This window comes from Macaca mulatta, chromosome 5, assembly GCF_049350105.2.
Source record: "Macaca mulatta isolate MMU2019108-1 chromosome 5, T2T-MMU8v2.0, whole genome shotgun sequence".
Classification (NCBI taxonomy): domain Eukaryota; kingdom Metazoa; phylum Chordata; class Mammalia; order Primates; family Cercopithecidae; genus Macaca; species Macaca mulatta.
The window spans coordinates 214,273-231,366 of record NC_133410.1 but is presented as its reverse complement, the minus strand read 5'-3'; the positions used below and the strand labels follow the sequence as shown (position 1 = coordinate 231,366).

General features: G+C 36.2%; 1 protein-coding gene and 1 long non-coding RNA gene across 2 annotated transcripts in view; one reads left to right on the top strand and one right to left on the bottom strand.

Moving 5' to 3' along the window:
* Positions 1-17,094, top strand: part of LOC144341060 (uncharacterized) — a 558,577-nt gene that overhangs the window by 488,150 nt on the left and 53,333 nt on the right. The gene's annotated exons all lie outside the window — the stretch shown is intronic.
* ZNF718 (zinc finger protein 718) overlaps positions 1-17,094 on the bottom strand; it is a 45,263-nt gene that overhangs the window by 3,898 nt on the left and 24,271 nt on the right. Inside the window, 4 exon segments of the mRNA XM_078002838.1 lie at positions 2,933-3,951; positions 3,953-4,561; positions 4,563-4,666; positions 4,669-4,832. Coding sequence (XP_077858964.1) covers positions 3,621-3,951; positions 3,953-4,561; positions 4,563-4,666; positions 4,669-4,832 — 1,208 coding nt within the window. The 3' untranslated portion in view covers positions 2,933-3,620.

Genomic DNA, 17,094 nt, shown 5'->3' with positions numbered 1-17,094 from the left:
CATTTTGAACATCATATTTTTGGCAGCTGAGGAAATATGAGGAATGTCTAAAAAAGCAGCAAATTGTTGTGAAAGATCTTGTTCCCAAAAATTAATATTGATAGGAACAATATAAAAATAAAAAAAAAAACACTTGACCTTGTTGACCTTTAGGACCGACACAGGTTAAAGGTTCTACGTCTTGATAAATCACAGAAGCAGCACCCAAGCCAGTGAGTATAACTGAAACTTGTCTTTTTTCCCATTGTATAGGCCACTAATTTAAACAAATAATAGACATATTCACCCCCGTATCAATTAACTCTTTTAAAACTATCCCATTAATGTGCAATGAACATAAGGGCTTTTGATTAGAAACTAAAGTTTCCCAAAAAACAGTTTTTTCTGTGCTACGAAACCCTCTCTATTGAGAATACGTTCCCCTGCCTCTAGGCGTATAAATTGTGAAACTTGTACCAAAATAAAAATTTTATTAGTAATATCATGTCCTTTTGGCAAAGGGCCACACACTCTAATAACTAATTTATATACTCCTCTATTAGGAGACAAAGTATAAGGCTGAGTAATAGCTAAGTCAGCAGCGGCGCTCTGCTTAGTTGCCGCATAAAGCTGAGAAACTGGGGTAAGGTGTGGGATCCTTAAGGAGGACTTGAATTTATTCCTTAATGTTGTAGGCCATTGCTCACTGAATATTGTAGTAGACTTGTAATTGTTGGGGCCCCAAGCCTGTGGGCCCCGGCTCCCGTTTCCCAGGAGAGGAGACAGTAAATTTCCACTTTTATCAGTTTTGGAACGACATTTATTTGTCCAATGTCGACCTTTACCACAATATTTGTACACCTCTGAAGGCAGCTTTCTGCCTTGAGGGATAAAAGTGTTCAATTTTTATGACATTCTTTTTTGAAATGTCTAGGTTTACCACACTGAAAGCAAACACCTTGTTTGTTATTTCCTTTTAAGGCTTTAGACAAAGCTCTAGCAAATAATTGAGCATTATAAATAGCCCCTCCAACACTAACACAAGTTTTAATATATTTATCTAAATTGGCCCCATTGGCCTTTAACGATTTTAACAATTTTTAACAGTCAGCATAAGCATTTTTAAAAGACAATGTTTGTAACAAAATTTTTGAAGCAAGGCCAGCACCCACAATTTTGAAGACAGCATCCTGAAGACGGGCTACGAAATCTGGATATAGTTCATTTGTGCCCTGTAAAATCTTCACAGAGGAAAGGGAACATTTTCCTGTTATCTCTACCTTATTTCAGGCCCTTAAAAACAAAGTCTTGATTTGAGTAAGGGCAACATCATCTAAACCAGCCTGAGCATTAAGAGTAGCATATTGGCCCGTGCCTGTGAGTTGTTCCTCAGTGGGTCCAGGGGGATCACACATAATATTTTTCCTAGCCTATACATGTGCCTTGTTCATTTACCAGCTGTGCAATTGTAACCACTGAGAACGATCAAGAAAAGCCTTCCCCAAAGTCTTCCAGTCTATAGGAATTATCAAATTTTCTGATGAAAAATATCAAGAAGACCAAGGATAAAAGGAGATTGAGGTCCATAGTTAGAAATGGCAGCTTTCATTTCTTTTTAAAAATTTAATTTGTAAGGCATTAAATTGGACATTATTGCCACCATTTGAAAACTGAGCATTAGGAGCAAAAGAAGCACAAATAATTGGAAACAGATCCAGCTCCTTAAATTTTTTTTTAATTAAAAGTATATATAATATATAATAATACTCATATCCCCAAATATAAAGAATCTCAACATATTAATAAGAAAAGGCAAATAACCCAACCAAAAGTAGCAGAACAAGGAAATGACAATAAACCTATATGTCCAACATCATTACTCACTAGGAAATATGTATATTAATACCAAATTGAGAATCATTACATACACAATACAATGGTTAAAATTTAAAAACACAAAAAATATCAAGAGGTAGTTAATGTGTTAAGCAGCTCGAATACTCAACTTCTGTTTGGAGTGTAAATTGATGGAACCTATGCACCCCTATAACATAACAATTTCCTAGCTGGGGTTATTAATACTATATTAATATTAATAGTTAATATTAATGTGCTTATTTATTAACTATTGAAATACTCATAATATTTTAACAAACAACAAGATATACATATACACTGGTTTTGACATATTAAATAGGTGTTTAGTATAAATTTAAAGTATGTCTGATGTGAACAGGGCTTCAACTTTGCCAAACAAAGGTAAAGATAAGGAAGCCGGGGGGTTGGAGGCACTGGAAAATCCTCTTTTAACAGGGCAGAAGGAAAAGAAACAGGGAAAGCTCACAAAGGTGAATTAGAAGAATGTATCTGTAATATTTGTTGAAGCATTTCCATAATACACTGCATGTCAGAATTTCCCTTAGAAGAAGGAAGAGCTGGCTTTTTCTCTTCTCCCCCTTTTGCTACCCCCACCATCCTCTGTTATCCTGGCACAAATGGGCTCCATTTCAGATTTTTTTTTTTTTTTTCCCAAATCCTCAGATACCTTTCCTCCTGTGGCTACATTACCACACTCTGAATCAGTCTCAAGTAACTCTAATGTCTGAGTGATAGAGTCACACAAGGTCCACAATTTTAGAGGCATAATATCCCCTAACTGGAGAGCTCTAAGCAGAGTTTTTACTACCTGTAACCATTCTCTGCGATTCAGCTGCACTTTAGTCTGATACTGAAACCAGTAACAATGTTGTTCAACATGGGCAAACAATCACTTCAAAGTCTTTTTCTTTCACTTCTACTCCTACAGACAGCAATAGTCCTTGAAACAGCTGTAAATATTCTGAGGCCAGAGAGATGGAATTCCCCATAATGAAAGCTTAAGAAGGTTCCCCTTAACAATATCTGGGCCTTACCCGCCCCTAGGGGGTTCCCCTTCTTGTTCTCCCCTACTCACCCGTGCTGACCCTGCTCGCTGCGCCACTTGTTGGGGTCCGTGCCGGGGGTGGTGGAGAATGAAAGAACACACAAAAGACAAAGACACACAGAGAACATGATGGCCGCGCTCAGAGCGTCCGCCTCACTTTATTTATACTCCATAAACCCCACATCAGCAGAAAGAATGCAATGCAAAACAAACTTTCTTTTCCCAGATGTAACCTTCTACTCAGTTCTTTGTTTCTATGCTCTTCCTTATCTGCCTGCCTTCTTGGCGCCTACGGGAGTTCATTAAAAGTTCAATTGGAGATACTGTCCTTGAGCCCTATCTATTCTCAGCATACTGTTTTCAAAGGCCCCTGCATCTACATTTTCCATATTTGTACAATTTTTCTCAAGCATAAATTCTATCATGTGCTAAGAGATATGAGCATTGGTTAAAAGTTTTGCCAACACTTTTAATATTCCTAGGGGTTTTCTTCTGTAGGAATTATAAATAGTAAGATGTGACAAGCATTTGAAGGCTTTTCTACACTTTTCATATTTTTATGGCTTCTCACCAATACCATTTCTCTTATGTTTAGAACAGATTGAGTTGTGGTTAAAAGCTTTGTCAAATTTTTCACATATGTAGAGTTTCTCTCCAGTATGAATTATGATTATAAAAGATTGAGGAAGACTTAAAAGCTCCCACATGCTTTACATTTCTAAAATTTTCCTCCAGTATGAGTTCTCTTATGTTGAGGAAGGTTGGAATACTGCTTAAAAGTACTCCCACATTCTTTACATTTGTAGGGTTTATCTACAGTGCGAATTTTCTTATGTTTATTCAGGTGTGAGGACTATTTAAAGGCTTTGCCACATTGTGTACCTACATAGGGTTTCTCTCCAGTATGAATTTTTTTATTATTACGCAGGTTTGCAAACACTTTAAAGGCTTTGCCACAATCTTCACATTTGTAGGGATTTTTTCCAGAGTAAATTCTCTTGTGTACATTAAGGGTTGAGGACCAATTAAAGGCTTTACCACATTCTCCACGTGTAGGGTTTCTCTCCAGTATGGATTCTCTTATGTGTCATAAGGGTTGTGGACCTATTAAAGGATTTGCCACATTCTTCACATTTGTGGGGTTTCTCTCCTGTACGAATTCTCTTATGTTTAGCAAAGTCTGAGGATGTAGTAAAGACATTGCCACATTCTTCGCATGAGAAGGATTTCTCTCCAGCATGAATTCTCTTATGTTCATTAAAGGGTGAGGACCACTTAAAGGCTTTACCACATTCTTCACATTTGTAACATTTTTGTCCAGAATGAATTCTCTTACGTAAATTAAGGGTTGAGGATTGGTTAAAAGCTTTACCACATTCTTCACATATGTATGGTTTCTCTCCAGTATGAATTCTCTTGTGTTTAGTAACGTGTGAGGACCGAGTAAAGCCTTTACCACATTCCTCACACTTGTAGGGTTTCTCTCTGGCATGAATTCTCTTATGTTTAGTAAGAATTGAGGACCGATTAAAGGCTTTGCCACATTCTTCATATGTGTGGGAGTTCTCTCCAGTATGAATTCTTTTGTGTTGAATTAGGTGTCAGAGCACGTGAAATGATTTGCCACATTCTTTACATTTAAAGGTTTTCTCTCCAGTTTATCTTATGTTTGTTTGAATTTGAAAATTTATGAAAAACTTCAACACATATACTACATTGAATTATTTTGCTCCGGGTAGTTAATAAGCATTGGCTAATTCCATTTTATAACCACCTTTCTGCACCTTACACTCATTCACCCTTCTACAAGTTTTTCTTAATTTTAAATTCTCATGTCCACATTTCTCATGTCCTTTTTGTATAAGTTTGTGGAATGAATCTTCTATGCCCTGCACTGTCCAAAGGTCTTGGGTGAAATGAGAACACACAGCTGAAAGAAATAAAAATAACAAATTATCCCACTTACTAGATTCGTGTAAATATACTATAAAGGCCAAGCGTGGTGACTCATGCCTGTAATTCCAGAAGTTTCCAAGGCCGAGGTGGACAAATAAAAAGGTCAGGAGTTCGAGACCAGCCTGGCCAACATGGTGAAACCCCATCTGTATTAAAAATACAAAAAAAAAAAAAAATGTGCTGGGAATGATGGTGCATGCCTATAATCCCAGCTACTTGGGAGGCTGAGGCAGGAAAATCCCTTGAACCCGGGAGGTAGAGGTTTCCATCAGCCGAGATCACATCACTGCACTCCAGGCAAGGTGACGGTGCGAGACCCCGTCTCAATACATAAATAAACAAGTAAGTAAATAAATATACTTTACAAATCTAATATATATAAAATTACAAATCTAATATATAAAATTATACAAAGTACATCAGTAAGATGCTCAGTAAATACCACAGGACATAATTTCTTTACAGACACACATAACAAAAATACACTGACGAAAACACCTTTGTGTGAAATCTATAAATGAGTTAACTGTGTGCAATACCTCAGGTAAGCACAATGCCAAAAGCCACATAAAACACGAAGAAAAAGTGTGTTACATTTACCCACTGCAGCTCTTCCTCCCCACAAATACAGCATTGTGCCCTTAGGAGTAAACTGCCAACACCTGGCTTAATAGAGGAAAAACAGTGACATACATAGTCCTTCTTCTGGCTTTTGGAAATTATTACAAAAACTGGTTTCTGTCTCCAATACTACAGGGTGCTGAAAGAAATGGTGGAGAGTCTGCTGAGATCAAAGGTAAATGTTTCATGAGCAGACAGCAGTGCTAAACACAGGGAACATGTAGAGCAAGTGATTAGAGACCATAAGAAGAAACGAGTGAACTCTTTTAACTGAAGAATAAACACAGAATTCTAGACAAGACACATCCTTACAACATGTATGGGAGGCTCCCATAATCTCTATCAAAGACAACTGGTTTCAGACTATGTCAGGACAAGGCAACATTGTAAAGACTGTGACAAATAGCTTTTAGTTAATGTTCAAATAACAATGTTACAATGTAGGCAAAAAGGGCAACATGGCCCAATTTAAAAATTTGAAAATTTTCAGAAAACAACTATAAATAATGAAGATATTCAAATTTTAAAATTTTAACCTGAATAATGCTCAATGAGTGAAATAGAAACACATACAATTTATAAAATCGGAAAAATAAGAGTATCAATGAAAACATTAAAAATATAAAAAACAAAAGTCATGAAGGTGAAAAATACAACAATAATGACTGAGACATTTTCAAAAGTAAAAAAAGGATGTAAAAACTGAAGATGCTCCACAAACTTATTAACTAGGATACACACAGAGATTTATGACAAGACACATATAAGCAAAGTTTCAAAAGTCAAAGACAAGAAGAGAATCTTAGGAGTTATAAAAGTGACGTGTCATTTATAAGTGTAGTCTTATAAGATAAACAGTGAATCTGTCAAAAAAAATTTTCAGGTGTCAGGGAATTTGTAATATAAAGTGCTGAAAAAAAAAATAGCTTCAGCCAGGCATGGTGGCTCACACTTGTAATCCCAGCACTTTGGGAGGCCGAGGTGGGCAGATCACGAGACCATCCTGGCCAACATGGTAAAATACCAAAAAAAAAAAAGCCGGGTGTGGTGGCATGTGCCTGTAGTCCCAGCTACTTGGGAGGCTGAGGCAGCAGAATCACTTGAACCCGGGAGGCAGAGGTGGCAGTGAGCTGAGATTGTGCCCCTGGGCGACAAAGCAAGACTCCATCTCGGAAAAAAAAAAGAAAAGAAAAGAAAAATAGCTTCTAAGGGGAATAATATTACTAGCAAAACTGTCCTAAAAATGAAGAAAAAGTAAAGACCTTTCAAGATAACCAAATGCTGAAAAAGTATATTAGCACTACATCTGCCTTGCAAAATAAATAAATAAATAAAATTTTAAAAAAGCTAAAGCAAGTATCTTTCACTGAAAATAATATAATGTAAGAAAACAAAACATAATCATATGAAAACATAATTTTCTGGGAAAGATACGCACATACAAAAATATAAAGTTCTATGCCATTATCATGATAGCACAGAAAACATTTTAATTATTCTCCAAAATGTGAAAGATAAAAGCAAAAAAAAAAAGTAATCATAAACTGTTAATATGCAAAATGAAAAATATGGTTAGTGACATCAATAATAAAGTTGAGGGCAGATGTAATGAGGAAGAATTTCGACGTGCAAGTAAAGTTAAATTTTTACTAGTTTAAAATATATTATTTTAAATTTAAGAAATTTTATGTAATTCCCAAGATACCAAATAAAAAAGGATCTGTAGAGATACTGAAAAAGTAGGAAGGGCCTGTCAATACAAAAATCAAAAAGACACAAAGGAAGACAGAAAATAAGGGATGAAGATAAAATTATCAAGTAAAACAATAAAATAACATTAGTAAGCCTTTCTATTTCAGCAAATCATTTAAATATTTATGAAGTAAACTTTCCATTCAAAATACATGCATCGAATAAAAAAATTTTAACAATTAAAAAAAAGATCCAACCTGCTTTTCTACAAGTCACTTAAAATCTAATGATTAAAGGAGACAAGATGAAAAAAGACATTTCATGCAAATGACCAAATAAGAGGTCAAAATTATATTACACAAAGTGCATCTTAAGTGAAAAACTGTCCTATTTCATAAAATATGCCTTAACTAAAAGCTTATAAGAGACAAAGGACATTAAACAGTAATAAAAATGTTCATTTACTGGAAACCTGTGACAAATGCATGTGTATATATATATATATAAATGTGTGTGTGTAACTCACATTAGCGTTTCAAATATATAAAGCAAATACTAACAAAAGTAAAGCAAGATATACAAAGCAATACAATTATACTAGGATATTTTGATATCCCAATTTTGGTAATGAATAAAACAAAAAGACAAGATTCATAAGGGAACAGAAGACTTGAAAGCAGTATTAAAAAATTATGCCTTACAGAATTGTAGAAAACACTGCTCAACAACAGCAGAATACACAACCTTCTCAATAGCTCATACAAAATTCTTCTTGATAAACCATAGGTTAGACCACAAAAAGACCCTTAACAAATTTTTTTTAAATTAAAATTTTACAGATTACTTTTTATGACCAAACTGGAAAGACAGTAGAATAAAAAAAAAAAAAAAAAAACGGAAAATCTTACATAATTATAGAAAGTAAAAAATATACTCTTTAGCTTGCTCTTGTTCAACGTTTAAAATATTTAATATTATGAAGCTGTCTGGACTGCTGAATGTAATATTCAGATTAAATGCAATCTCTGTCAAATTTCAAATTGAGTTTTTCCAGAAATAGAAACAGCAACCCTAAAATTAGATAAAATTTCAAGAGACAATATAGCACCAAGCGATCTTCAATAAGAAAAACAACAAGGCTCGGTGCGGTGGCTCACACCTGTAATACCAGCACTTTGGGAGGCTGAGGTGGGTGGATCACCTGAGGTTGGGAGTTCAAGACCAACCTGACCAACATGGAGAAATCCCATCTCTACTAAAAGATACAAAATTAGCTGGGCATGGTGGCACATGCCTGTAATCCCAGCCACTCAGGAGGCTGAGGCAGGACAACCACTTGAACCTGGGAGGCAGAGGTTGCGGTGAGCCGAGATTGCACCACTGCACTCCAGCATGGGCAACAAGCGTGAAACTGTCTTAAAAAAAAAAAAAAAGAAAAGAAAAAGAAAAACAACAATGTTGGAGGCATCACAGCTCCTGATTTCAAAACACGTATAAAGCTAAAAATTAAAACAATTTAGTATGGGTATAAGCTGAACAGCTAGATCCATAAGATTAAATCCAGCACAAATATAAACTCTCATATACATGGTCAAGAGGAGCAATTTGTACACTCATAGTTATTGCAGCATTGTTAATGAAGCAAAAAAATGAAAGTAATGCAAATGTCTCATCAGATGGATAAATGTAATTTGAAATATTAATATTAGTTTTTTAGAAGAAAAAGAAATCTAATGAAATAAAAATAAATCTTAATGAAATTGTGCAACATGAAATAAGTCAGCCACAGAGACAGAAACTATATGAATCAACTTACATAAGATATCTAAAACAGTCTGAATCTGAAATAGAATGCAGTTGTTTTTGTAAAGTGCCAGAAAACAGAAATACATAGTTGCTTAATGTGTAGAGTTTTAGCTTTGCTAGATACATTCTAGAGATACAGTGCACAACAATGTCAATATAATATGACTAAACTGAGTATTAAAAATTTTTAAGATTGTAAAGTTTGTTTTTTTGACAATTAAAAATAGTGATATCTAAAACAGATACAGAGGTAGGATAGCTTTTGAAATTATCCTCTAATCACAAAAATGCTTCTCCCACACATAAAAATAAAATTTACAAATAAATAGAGGGTAAAATTAGAAGTATTTCAATGACAACTCACCTAGACAGGGTAAAACGACCACTGTATACACACAAACAGAACAAGTATACAACTTACAAGCAATGCAGGAACAATACAAATACAGATAAACAAACACAGAGACTTATATTGGAAATAGATATATCACTGATGCATATTTGACTTGTGCTCCACACTGTATTATTCTATTTTCATACTACTGATAAACATACCCAAAGAAAGAAAGGTTTAATGGACTCACAGTCACATGTGGCTGGGGTGGCCTCAAAATCATTGTGGGAGGTAGAAAGTGAAAGGCACATCTTACATGGTGGTAGACAAAAGAGAATAAGAACCAAACAAATGGGGAAACCCCTTATAAAAACCATCAGGTCTCATGAGAGTCATTCACTACTGTAAAAACGGTATGGCAAAAACCACCACGATTCAATTCTCTCTCTCTGGGTCCCTCCCACAACACATGGGAATTATGGGAGCTACAATTCAGAATGAGATTTGGGTGAAGACACAGCCAAACCCTATCATTCCACCCCTGGCCCTTTCCAAATCTCATGTCCTCACACTTCAAAACAAATTATGCCTTCCCAACAGGCCTCCAAAGTCTTAACTCATTTCAGGTTAAACTCGTAAGTTCACAGTCAAGTCTCATTTGAGAGAAAGTAAGTCCCTTCTACCTATGAGCCTGTAAAATCAAAAGCAAGTTAGTTATTTCCTAGACACAATGGGGGTGCAGGCATTGGGTAAATACACCCATACCAAATAAGAGAAATTGGCCAAAACAAGGAAGCTAGAGGCCCCATGCAAGGCCAAAATTCAGCAGGGCAGTTAAATCTTAAAGCTCCAAAATGATCTCCTTTGACTCCATGTCTCACATCCAGGTCACATTGATGCAAGAAATGGGTTCCCATGATCTTGAGCAGCTCCACCCCTGAGGTTTTGCAGGGTACAACCAGCCTTCTGGCTGCTTTCATGGGCTGGTGTTGAGGGCCTGTGGGTTTTACAGGTGCATGGTGCAAGCTGACAGTGGATCTACCATTCTGGGGTCTGGAGAACAGTAGTCCTGCTTCTCACAGCTTCACTAGGCAGTGCCCCAGTGGGGACTTTGTGTGGGGGCTCCAACCCCACATTTCCCTTCTGCACTGCCCTAGCAGAAGGTCTCCATGAGGGCTGCATCCCTCCAGCAAACTTCTGCCTGGACAGTCAGGCATTTCCATACATATTCTGAAATGTAGGCAGAGGTTTCCAAACCTCGATTTTTGACTTCTGTGTACCTGCAGGCTCAATACCACATGGAACCTGCCAAGCCTTGGGGCTTGGACCCTCTGAAGCCAAGGTCTAAGCTGTACCTTGAGCTTTTTTATCTATGGGTAGAGTAGCTAGGACATAGGGAACCAACGCCCTAGGAAAGGCGGGGCTAGGCCCAACCCATAAAATTATTTTCTCTCTTAGGCCTCTGGGCCTGTGATGGGAGAAGCTATCACAAAGTTCTCTGAAATGCCCTAGAGACATTTTCCCCAGTGTCTTGGTGATTAACATTTGGCTCCTCATTACTTATGTGAATTTCTGCAGTGAGCTTGAATGTCGCTTCAGAAAATAGGTTTTTCTTGTCTATCACATCATCAGGCTATAAAACTTCTGAACGTTTATGCTGTTTCCCTTTTAAAACTGAATGCTTTTAACAGCACCCAAGTCACCTCATGAATGCTTTATGGGTTAGGAATTTCTTCTACCAGATACTCAAAGTCATCTCCCTCAAGTTCAAAGTTCCACAGATGTCTAGTGCAGGGGCAAAATGCCACCAGTCTTTCTGTTAAAACATAGCAAGAGACACCTTTACTGCATTTCCCAAGTTCCTCATGTCCACCTGAGAGCACCTTGGACTGGATTTCATTGTCCATATCATTATTAGCATTTTGGTTAAACACATCTCTAGGAAGTTCCAAACTTTCCCACATTTTCCTGTCTCCTTCTCAGCCCTCCAAACTGTTCCAGCCTCTGCCTGTTATCCAGTTCCAGTGTCACTTCCACATTTTTGGGTGAAGTTCCTGACTCTACTGGTACCAATTTACTGCAGAAGTCCATTTTCACACTGCTGATAAAGACATACCTGAGATTGGGAAATCTATGAAGAAAAAGAGGTTTAATGGACTCACAGTTTCATGTGGCTAGGGAGGCCTCAAAATCATGGCAGAAGCCAAAAGTCATGTCATATATGGTGGGAGGCAAGACAGAATGAGAGCCAAACAAAAGGGGAAACCTTATAAAATTATCAGATCTCCTGAGACTTATTCACCACCATGAGAACAGTATGGGGGAGACTGCCCCCATGACTTAATTATCTCCCACAACACATGGGAATTATGAAAGCTGTAATTCAAGATGAGATTTGGGTGGGGACACAATCAAACCATCTTACAGTCACTGTCTTACAGTGTACACAGTTGGATATTGTCATACACAATTACAATATCAAATAACATCCTTATCTTGTCCCAAATTTCAAATAAAACATTTTCTGCTTTTTTTTTCTGTTTAGTATATAGATTTGTCAGTATATAGATTTCTGTTCAGTATACAGATTTGTTCAGTCATAGGTTTGTCAAATGTGGCCTTTATTGTGTTGAGCTACATACCATCTATACCTAATTTATTGAGTTTCTTAAGTCACAAACGCATGTTGAGTTTTGCCAAATGCTGCTTTGCATCCACAATAAAAAAGAGATGTCTAGCAGCAAACGTCATTAAAAAGCTGAACACTACAATGAAAATGATAAATCACTGATAAAAATCTGAAAAAGACATGAAAAACTGAAAGATTTTTATGCTCATGAATTGAAAAAAATATTAAGAAATTCGCTATACTACCCAAGGTGATCTACAGATTCGACGCAATCTCTATCAAAATACCAATGACTTTTTTCAAAGAAATGGAAAAAACAAGCTTAAACTTTATAGGGAACCATCAAAGACCCCCACATAGCTAAAGAAATCCTGAGTAAAAAGAATAAAGCTGGAGACATCACACTACCCGACTCCATAATATGCTATAAAGCTACAGTAAGCAAAGGAACATGGTTCTGGCATAAAAATAGACAGAGGACAGTATCCAGTGAGCCCAATAATAAATTCATGAGCCTAGAGCCAAGTGATTTTTAACAAACTTAAAACAAAAATAACACACAACTTAAAAACAAGCAAGAGACCTTAACAGACATTTTTCAAAAGAAGAAATGCAAATAGTCAAAAAGTACATGCAAATATGCTCAATATCACTAATTCTCAGAGAAATTAAATTCAAAACCGCAATAAAATACCACATCACAGTCAGGTACGGTGGCTCACGCCTGTAATCCCAGCACTTTGGGAGGCTGAGGTGGGTGGATTACCTGAGGTTAGGAGTTCAAGACCAGCCTGGCCAACATGGTGAAACCTCATCTCTACTAAAAAGGCAGAATGAGCACAGTATGGGCCACCTGTAGTCCCAGCTACTTAGGAGGCTGAGGCAGGAGAATCACTTGAACCTGGGAGGCAGAGGTTGCAGTGAGCTGAGATCACATCACTGCACTCCAGCCTTGGCAACTAGAGCAAAACTCTGTCTCAAACAAAACAAAACAAACAAAACAAAACAATACAAAAAACAACAATAACAACAACAACAACAAAAAACATTACTCCAGTGAGAACAACTGTTATTGAAAAGACTGTAATTGAAAAGACTGGCTGGGCGTGGTGGCTCACACCTGTAATCCTAGGACTTTGGGAGGCCAAAATGGGCAGGTTGCCTGAGCTCAGGAGTTCGAGACCAGCCTGAGCAACATGATGAAACCCCGTCTTTACTAAAATACAAAAAAAAAAATTAGCCGGACATGGCAGTATACACCTGTAGTCCCAGCTACTTGGGAGGCTGAGGCAGGAGAACTGCCTGAATCCAGGAGGCAGAGGTTGCAGGGAGCCAAGATCACACCACTGCACTCCAGCCTGGGTGACAGAGTAAGACTCCATCTCAAATAAATAAATAAATAAATAAATATAAATAAAGACTAACAATTGTTAGTGAGAATGTATAGAAAAGGAAACAAATACAGTTGTAAAACTGTAAGTTAGTAGAGCCATTACAGGAAAAAAAGCATCACAGGATAACATATTTAAATAATCAATATATGATAATTTAGACTGTTTCTTTGACTCATCACCTAGACAATAAAACATTGATGACTACACACAAACACACACACACAAAATTCAAATTGTTGGGTCATATGTTAGTTCTATTTATTTTTTAATAAAACAGGACTGCTGAAGCATGTTAGTTCTATTTTTAGTTTTTTAATTAAACACAATTGCTGGAGCATATAAAAGTTCTATTTTCTTTGTAGCTAAAAAAAAACAACATCAGTATGTCAAAGAGACTCCCATGTTTATTACAATACTATTTATAATAGCTAAGATATGGAATCAATCCAATTATTGAAAACCAGATGATAAAGAAAATCTAGTACAGATACACAACAAAATACTATTCAGTTACAAAAGACAATAAAAGTTTGATATTTGCAAGGGTGTGGATGAACCTGGAGGCCATTACAATAAGTGAAATAAACCAGATTCACCAAGACAAGTACCACATGATCTTACACATATATGAAATCTAACAGTATATGATAAAGGCTTCACACACTGGTCTTGGCAATCATTTTTTGGAAGGCTCAGGAAACAAACATCTGAAAATATACATGGTACTACATCATTGTATCCAAAATATCCCAAAAATATTTAAAGCAGGACTTTAAATAGATATTTACACACACATGTTCATTTATTATTATCTACAAAAGACAATTCCTGGAAACAACACAAATGTCCCTTTACAGATTAGTATCAGATTTTTAAAATGTGACATATATATACAATATTATTTCATTTTAAAATAGATATTCTGATATATCTTATAAAAATATATAAATTATAATTTTTTTTGTATTATAATTGTGATTTTGTTCATGCATTGTTGCAAAAAAAATTGGTAATCTGTGTACTTTTGCATCTTACTGAGCTTTTATTTTTTTTTTTAGACAGTCTCACTCTGTTGCTCAGGCTAGAGTGCGGTGTGGGGTGATCTCAACTCACTGCAACCTCCACCCTCCAGATTCAAGCGATTCTTTTGCCTCAGGCTCCAAAGTAGCTGTGACTACAGGTGTGCACCACCACACCTGGCTAATTTTTGTATTTTTAGTAGAAAGAGGGTTTCACCATGTTGGTCAGGCTGGTAAGATGCTTTAAGATTATCTGGAATTCTTTGTTAGTCATTTTTTAGATCTGTGTTTTATTGTAACTGGTTACTGGAGCATTTTTAGTTTCCTTTGGTAGTGTTATATTTGCCTGATCCTTCATGATCCATTAAGGATGTCCTTGCATCTGAAGGAGCAAATACCTCTTTCAGTCATTAGAAACTAATTTGGGGAGGTAAATATCTTCTTCTATTGGATCTCTGGACTGATGAGATTTCTGCTGATATTGCAGTTAAGTGCATCGGAGCCAGGAAACAACAGGTGCTGGAAAGGATGTGGAGAAATAGGAACACTTTTACACTGTTGGTGGGACTGTAAACTAGTTCAACCATTGTGGAAAACAGTGTGGCAATTCCTCAAGGATCTATAACTAGAAATACCATTTGACCCAGCCATCCCATTACTGGGGATATACCCAAACGATTATAAGTCATGCTGCTATAAAGACACATGCACACGTATGTTTATTACGGCACTATTCATAATAGCAAAGACTTGGAATCAACCCAAATGTCCATCAGTGACAGACTGGATTAAGAAAATGTGACACATATACACCATGGAATACTATGCAGCCATAAAAAAGGATGAGTTCGTGTCCTTTGTAGGGACATGGATGCAGCTGGAAACCATCACTCTCAGCAAACTATCGCAAGAACAGAAAACCAAACACTGCATGTTCTCACTCATAGGTGGGAATTGAACAATGAGATCACTTGGACACAGGAAGGGGAACATCACACACCGGGTCCTATTGTGGGGAGGGGGGAGGCGGGAGGGATAGCATTAGGAGATACACCTAATGTAAATGACGAGTTAATGGGTGCAGCACACCGACATGGCACATGTAATACATATGTAACAAACCTGCACATTGTGTACATGTACCCTAGAACTTAATGTATAATAAAAAAAAAAAAAAGAAAAAACAATTTAAGAGAAAGTTTTAACAGGAGACTCAGTTATACAAAAAAAAAACCCCAGCAAACTTAAGTCATTTGGAAGTTTCTTATTAGAATTTTTTAAAAAATAAAAGTGTGAATAAAGCATTTGGGATCCACACTATATAATAAACCATAAAAAGGTACATATTTTAGGAGGTTCAAAAGAGAGAAAACTTTTTTTTAATTGTTTAAAGATATAATGTGTTAAATTTTTCCCAATCTTGGAAGACATTCAGTTTTCTGAGGCTCAAAATATCTGTAGCAAGAAGAACCTAATAAAAAATTGCCCAGGACACAATTATAATTAAACTGCCAAAAATTCAAAGACAATGGGAGATTCTTAAAAGAAGCAAGAAAAAGAGATTCTTCTCATACAAGGGAACATCCATAAAGTTATCCGTAAATTGCTCAGCAGAAACAATGCAAGCCACATAGAAGTGAGACCATATATTTAAAGCGCAAATGAACAGAGAAAAAGAAAAAACTCTGACAAATAAGGAGACTACACCTGACGAAGCTGTCGTTGACAAATGAAGTATCAATCAAGATATTCTCAGATCAAAAAATAAGTTGAGGGAATTTATAATCACTAGACCTGTCTTACAAAAAAATGTTAAAGAGAATTTTTCAAGTTGTAAGGATGGAATCCTAACTTACAGCAAGAAAACATAAAAGTACAAATCTTACTGGAAAACATATATACATAGAAGGCTATATAACTAATTATGGAGCATAAATCACTTTTAACTCTGACATAAAAGTCACAAAAAAAGCATTAGAACACATACAGCTTCAGTATATTTGTTAACAGGTACACAATATAAAAAAATGTAAAGGGTGACATAAATAGTGTTTTAAAGGAAGGAAAATTATTTAATATTTCTACACATAGAAGTTAACTTTTGCTTGAGATCTGGAGTTCAAAACCAGCCTGGTCAATATAGCAGGACTCTGTCTCTAAAATAAATACAAGAATAAAATAAAATAAGGATCTCACAAAACTAGTTTTTGTTTTTTTGTTTTTTTTTAAAGCAGCACTGGGTGTGATGTCTCATTCATGTAATCCTAGCACTTTGAGAGGCCAAGGCAGGTGGAGTGCTTGAGCCCAGGAGTTCAAGACCAACCTGAGCAACATGGCAAAACCCTGTCTCTACATAGAGTACCAAAAAAAGTAGCCAGACTTGCGCTTGTAGTCCCAGCTGCTCAGGAGGGTAACATGGGAAGATTGCTTGAGTTCGGGGAGGTCAAGGCTGCATTGAGCTGTGAATGTACTGCACTACAGCCTGAGTAACAAAGGAAGACCCTATCTGTACAAAAAAAGAAGTTACATTGTTATCTCAAACTAGACTTTTATAACTATGAGAAGTTTACGTAAGTGTCTTGGAAATTAAAATAAAAACGGTAGTAAATACACGCAAAAGAAAAAGAATTAAAGCATATAACAAACAAAAACAAAAACAAAAACAAAAATTCAAGAAAATGCAAGGGAAGAAAGCATGAAAGAATTAAAACATAGAAACTACTAAATGGTCAGAAAACAAT